The 6467-nt window shown below is 43.4% G+C and overlaps 1 protein-coding gene across 1 annotated transcript in view; it reads left to right on the forward strand.

The window, feature by feature from the left end:
• Window positions 1–2528, forward strand: part of LOC5571918 (putative helicase MOV-10) — a 72303-nt gene extending 69775 nt beyond the window's left edge. The window contains exon 6 of the mRNA XM_021852925.1: window positions 1912–2528. Coding sequence (XP_021708617.1) covers window positions 1912–2277 — 366 coding nt within the window. The 3' untranslated portion in view covers window positions 2278–2528. The remainder of the gene's footprint in view (window positions 1–1911) is intronic.
• The last annotated feature ends 3939 nt before the right edge of the window (window positions 2529–6467 follow it).

The raw sequence follows: 6467 nt of genomic DNA on the forward strand, positions 1-6467 counted from the left end.
TCCCATTCGGTCTTACACACTATGACGAAATCATCGACGTAGACAGCAATATAGGACAGCTTACCTTTGCTCCTCCTGATGTAGAGACAACTGTCGTTCTTCGATGACTTGAACCCCATATTTTGCTTGAGCACGTCGTCCAATTTGTGATTCCAAATGCGAGCGGCCTGCTTTAGCCCATATAATCCCTTTCGCAGATGGCACACAACATTTTCTCCGTCGGCTGCACATCCAGGAGGTAGCCGCATATATACCGTCTCTTTCAGATCTCCGTTCAGGTAGCTGTTGAGTAATTTAAGAATCATCATAGTTCATTGTGGCCATTTTGGGACAATTGCAAACATGGTAAGATAGGTGATATTTTTCTCATGCATTTGAAAGATTGAACAAAATTCTGCAAGAATCATAGAAATATTTTTGAAGAAGTGCGTGCTAGGAAGAACTCCTACAAAAATTCATAGTACAGTTGTTCTAAAAATTCTTAATAAACTGAAAAAAAAAATCCGGAAAAAAATACCAGAATGATTCCAAGAAGTAGGAATCTGTTAGACTATTTAGGAAGAAAATAATTCAGAAATCCTTCAAAAATTCAATAATAATCCTTGAACGATTTTTAATCAAAAATTGAGGAGGAATTCATGGCAAAATACCTGAAGCAATTTGTGAACATTGACAGTTTCTTGGACGCACTCCTGAATTAATATTTGTTAAGATTAATAAAGAAACTCCAAAGAATTCATTGGAAATTCTCTGAGGATTCCTAGAGGTGTCGTTCCACATACATAAAATCCTCAATGAAAAACAAGTATCCTTTATTCAAGTAATCAATGGAAAACTCTGCATAAATAAAAAAAACAATCCATTGAATACTCTTGACAGAATCACCGAAGAGATCTCAGGAGGAATCCCAGGCTTCATTGAAGATTGTTTTGGGCAAATTGTGAACGAATCCCTAGAGGTACGTATGGAGTTATTTCTAGAGGGAATTCTTAGTGCATGCAGAAAATTATAGACATATTTAAAAATTCTTGGAAATTTTTCATTCAAGTTTTTGTGAGAATTCCTGCAGAATATGCGTTTAAGCATTTTTTTGAAGAGGAATCTATGAACAACGTTTCGAAGAAATCCTTGAAAACAATTTCCATTGATTTCTTATAGAACCTCATAGAAGCTTATTCAGCTAAAATGCTGTTTATACAGCTCATTTCGGCTGAATAAACTGTTGTTCAACTTGCAATGCAATGTTACCTGGGTGGGTACTGATACACCACTATAGGTACGAAGGGGCAACATTTTTAAGCAAAATAATTGTTTTAAATAGCTTTATGATTGAATTTTATGGATATTATTCGATTCATTTATTTGTGCGCCACTATGAAACTTTAACTCGTTGTGCAAATCGAATATGGTCTAACTCAGTGGATCTCAACCGGTGGTCCGCGGACCCCTAGGGGTCCGTGACGTTTGAAGCAAAAACTGGTTATCGGAACATTAGGTCTACCTTTGGGTAACCCGATGACGTAACTTATCGGATTTTTTTCTCTTTTTGAGAGTCGATGCGCAACCGTACCAACTGCGCCATGTAGTGACCAGCTTTCTTAAAGAGCCGATCTTTCTGCCATATCAGAACACATTTTCCCGATCACGATTTTCTTCAAATTTCAAATGAATTTTAATAAATAACTGACGCACTTGTTCGATCATTATCAAAACACATTTATTCGTCCCAAAATACATCAACAAACTGAATCCTTTTTCATTTGAAAATATCTGTCTACTATGATTTGAATTGCATTGCTTTTCTATACTGGTCTAACAGTTCGTTTACCCACGCACATATTTTGTTTCAACTATATTTTGCTTCTAGCCTCCCATATTCCATACAATTTTATTGTTTTTTTTTTCATACAGGTATCCTATCTGCGCCACGGCTGTCGCAACTATGGCTGGGATAACGTCGAAGTGGGTTCCACGGAGCAATACCAAGGTCGCGAAAAACCCATCATGATCCTGTCGACGGTGCGCTCACAACGCGATCACGTTGGATTCCTGTCGAACAGCAAGCGCCTCAACGTGGCCATTACCCGTGCCCGGGCTCTGATGATCATCGTGGGCAATCCGGACACGCTGCAGCGTGATCCGCACTGGTATCGCCTGTTGCGATACATTTCGGACAATCAGGGCGTGCGGGGAGTGGACTTCCAGCTCAGGAAGCCCGACATTGACCTGTCCGGTCAACCGTTCTCGTACGCGCTCGAAGAAGCCGATTTTGCTTAATGTTCTGTGTAATTTGTTACCTTCTCACTCTTGAATTTGAATGTGAGTTTTTTTTTTCAAGGCTTCTGTGTGATTTTCTCAATGTACATTTATTTATCAACCAAAGTGCCATTAGTAACTGGTTTGCGAAACGCATTCTACGATGTAAGCGTTTCTGTGTTGAATTCGTTTTAGACCAAGAACAACGAGGGACAACTTCATTTTACTATCATAACCATTCCATTCATTAAATACATATATTTCTACTGTTATCAATTTTCTTCTCATTTTAAAAAAGACACGCCATATTCATACATATGTATAGTCATAAAATGGCTTCCTTAGGCTCTATCATGCTCTTTCATTGATTAAATTTTAATAATGAACAAGTCATGCTGTGATCAAACCTTGGAAATGTTCCTAAATTTAAAGAAACTTAATGGATTTACACTTGAAGAACTGGATTATCCATAGACTATGGAACGTTTAGAGATAATCATACCATCTAGCAGAGCTGCGGCAACGCAAACGAGATGGGAACAACACAGCTATCACCATCCTAATCCTATTATACCGATTATACCACGCATAACATCTTCTGTTGTCTATCACCTGTAGTAAACGAGTTCGCGGGAAGTTATCAGACCGGCCTTCGTTGACGGCCGTTCGACTAGGAACCTGATTTTTACTGTATAATGAAAAATTGAACGAAACACGACTGTTTGGTTCGATATGTAAAGCGTATTTACTATAATAATTTAATTCAATTCGATAATTACTGCGCCAACATCCCCCTTAGTCGAGAATTCGTCCAATTCCAACCGCACGTCTTTCGGTTTCGAATCGGGAGGGTGCCGGAATACTCTTCGTTAGTAGATCTGCTACCTGTTGTTGACTGCCAACATGCTGTAAATCCTTCACATTCTCTTCGATCTTTTTCCGCACGATATACGCATTACTGAAGCCAGTCAAAGTTTCGTCTCCTTGCTTCCTGTGAATAGTTTTCATCTCTTTCAGGTACCGCAAAATGCGCTTTGCTGCCGTCCAGTGCGGTTTGCCTGGATCGCTGCTAAACTTGATGACTGCATTCACGGCAAAACTTATGTCCGGGCGCGTGCAACACGCCAGCAACTGGAGTCCTCCTACCAGCTCACGGAACGGAACTTTCTGCGTCTGCTTTCGTTTTTCCTCGCTGCTAAGGCACATTTAAAAGACAATTTACACCGTCTTCAGCCAAAGGCTGCACAGACTGAACGAACACTAACATTAGGCAACGGACAACACGAAACACCCAGAGGCCCAGTGATGAATTTTTCGTTTGACGAAAAGTTTCCACCGACTGGAGCGGGAATCGAACCCACACCTCGCGGCACTATACGCCTAAACGACTGACGCCGCTAACCGCAAGGCCACGAAGCCCTCCATCTCGATCTAAACACACAGCCCCCTTCTGTCGCATTACTCGGATGCCAAGGACTTTGTCGGCTAATCGATTTGAATTCCACTTCCGTTATCTCCGTTCAACAATGACTCGAATTACTCTTTCCACCTGGTGGCCGCACCATTGTTTTATCCGTCAGCTTCTAGCCAAGTTCTTCTCGTTCGTCATTCTCTGGTACTCCTCGTCGAACCAACCGTTCTTTGGTCTTCGTTGAGCAGTACCTACCACTTCTCGCGCTACTGTGCTCACCGCTCCGTGGACTGACTCCCACAGATCGCTGAGGTTGACGCTTTTGTCGATTTCGCTAATCCGCTGCTACACCATCTGCTGACAGGCGTTGGATATTGAAACGCAACGATTGTCGATTTCTAGAACTCGAAACGGTTGATAATCGCGCTCGAATTTTGCTTACAACGAGATAGTGGTCTGAGTCGATATTAGGACCCCTGAAAGTTCTAACATCGATGACATCGGAAAAATGTCGACCGTCTACCAGAACATGGTCGATTTGGTTGCAAAGTTCGCCATTTGGGTGTTGCCGTGCAAAGTAAGTGCTACTGATGACCATCCCCCTGGTGGCAGCAAAGTTCACTAAACGTAGGCCGTTGTCGTTGGAAGCAGAGTGAAGGCTCTCTTTACCAATGATAGGGCGGAAGAAGTCCTCTTTTCCGACCTGCGCATTAGCGTCGCCGATGACAATTTTCACGTCGTGTTTTGGGCATTCTCCATAGGGCTTGTCGAGACATTCGTAAAACGCGTCCTTTACGTCATCGGGTTTGTCGTTAGTCGGTGCATAGACATTGATCAGGCTGTAGTTGAAGAACTTGCCCCGAATTCTCAATACGCAGATCCGCTCGTTTGTCCACCTAAAAACGCGCTTCATCTGCTTCCCGATCAATGATCTCGAATGATAATGGAAAGAATAACGTTAATTTTCCATCTGCAGAAACCTCTTCGTTGTTATCTATCGGTGGCAGGAACCGAGCATCCTGGCTAATGGTCAACTTGTTCGTCTTCATATTGATGAACCGATTTGTTGCGGCGAGTATGCTGCTGTGAATTCTTGCTTGATGCCTTCACGTTTCAGGAAAGCAACCAAATTGAACCCACGGTATTCTCCTCCTTGATTGTACCTCAGCACTTTCAGCGGTTTGCCAAACTGTGTCTTCATCTTCTGCACGTAGTCATGGATTGCATCAAACGTTTCGGATGTCCTCTTCAACAAGTACACCGTTGTATACCGACTGTGATCATCGATGAGGGTCAAGAAAAACCGACGACCACCCGGTGTCACGGTGCGCATTGGTCCACAAAGGTCACTGTGAACCAGATCCATCACAGCACTGGTTTTCTTCTCTGCCTTCTTCGGGAATGGTAGCCGTGCCATCATACCTTGCATACACGTTTCACATGGCAAAACCAGTCCGCATTTCTTGATGCTTATACCGGTGGCCAGATGTCGGTTTTCCAGCTCCTGGATGGCCTTCACGTCCCGATGAACGAGTTTGCGATGCAAATCATGCAAACAGCTTTTCGAAACACATCGCTTGTTCACAGCACCCAAGCGCTCCACCATTTGCAGATGGTAGAGACCGTTGCTTCGCCTTGCCACAGCAGCAATTCGATCACCACTGGCAATGGTACATCCACCTACGTTGAACTTCACGTCAGCACCTTTCTGGACAAGCTTCCCAACCGAGACAAGGTTCATGTCCAGGTTCGGGACGTACAGCACTCCGCTCAGCACAATCTGTTTTTCTTCACCGGTCAGCGCATCGAACGTATTGGGTAAACTGCGGAAAACTAGGATTACCTGTAGGTCGTCATCGAGCATCATACCAGCGTTGGCCAACTTCTCGAACAGAGTTTCGAATTCGGTCAGGTGCTCCTCGATATCGTCACCTTCCTGGAACTTGAGATCACAAATCCGCTTTAGGAGATGTACTTTGGACGTCAATAACTTCTTCTCGTGTTGCTTCCGAAGGTTCTCCCACACGTCCTTGGCGGTCCACGTTGCCCGAATATGGCTGTGTTGAGACCTGGTTAGCAGCAGCCCGATGGTCGCACGTGCTTTCTGTTCACCTTCATCCCAGGCAGCCAGCTCCGCCACGTTCACTCCGTTTTCAGCCTCTTCCGGCTTCACTTCGGGTACGAAAAAAAAAGACTTTCTCGCACCAGCAGGAACTCAACTTCAAGCTTCCAGGTTTCGTAGTTTTCGTTCGTCAGTTTCGCGATTCCAGATCTTTCCATCTTGTACTTTGATGATGATGATGATGATATAAGCTGCCATCCTTTGTAGCAAGGTGTCCACCGATAGCAATGGCCTGTTCTAACAAAACAATTTGTTTAAGATTGATTCAATCATACTCCTGTCGTCGAACTATCTTACCGTTAGCTATAAAGTATCATTTATGCGAAACTGTTCAACAACCGAGAAAAAAAAAAACAAATAACAAACTTCCACTCCTCCGATAAAGCGATACGCAAATCAAATCCACTTGTTGGGCTTCTCGAAGTGCACTGCCTGAAAACCGAAAAAAAACAAACTTCCATTTCGACGAACCGAAAGCCGGAAAAAAACAACACTTCTGCTATGCGAAAACTGGACCCGCTTGCTGGGCTTCTCCAAATGAAGATCGAACGGCAAAGTTGCCAAAATCTGGCACTGTATTAAATTTGCAACACTCCAATTGAACACCACTGTACATGCCAAGTTTTCTTTTCGTACCGTCATCTTGCGCCCTTTCCATCTTGTACTTTTGCAGGGCCC

The sequence above is a fragment of the Aedes aegypti genome, chromosome 3 (genome assembly GCF_002204515.2).
Source record: "Aedes aegypti strain LVP_AGWG chromosome 3, AaegL5.0 Primary Assembly, whole genome shotgun sequence".
Lineage (NCBI taxonomy): Eukaryota > Metazoa > Arthropoda > Insecta > Diptera > Culicidae > Aedes > Aedes aegypti.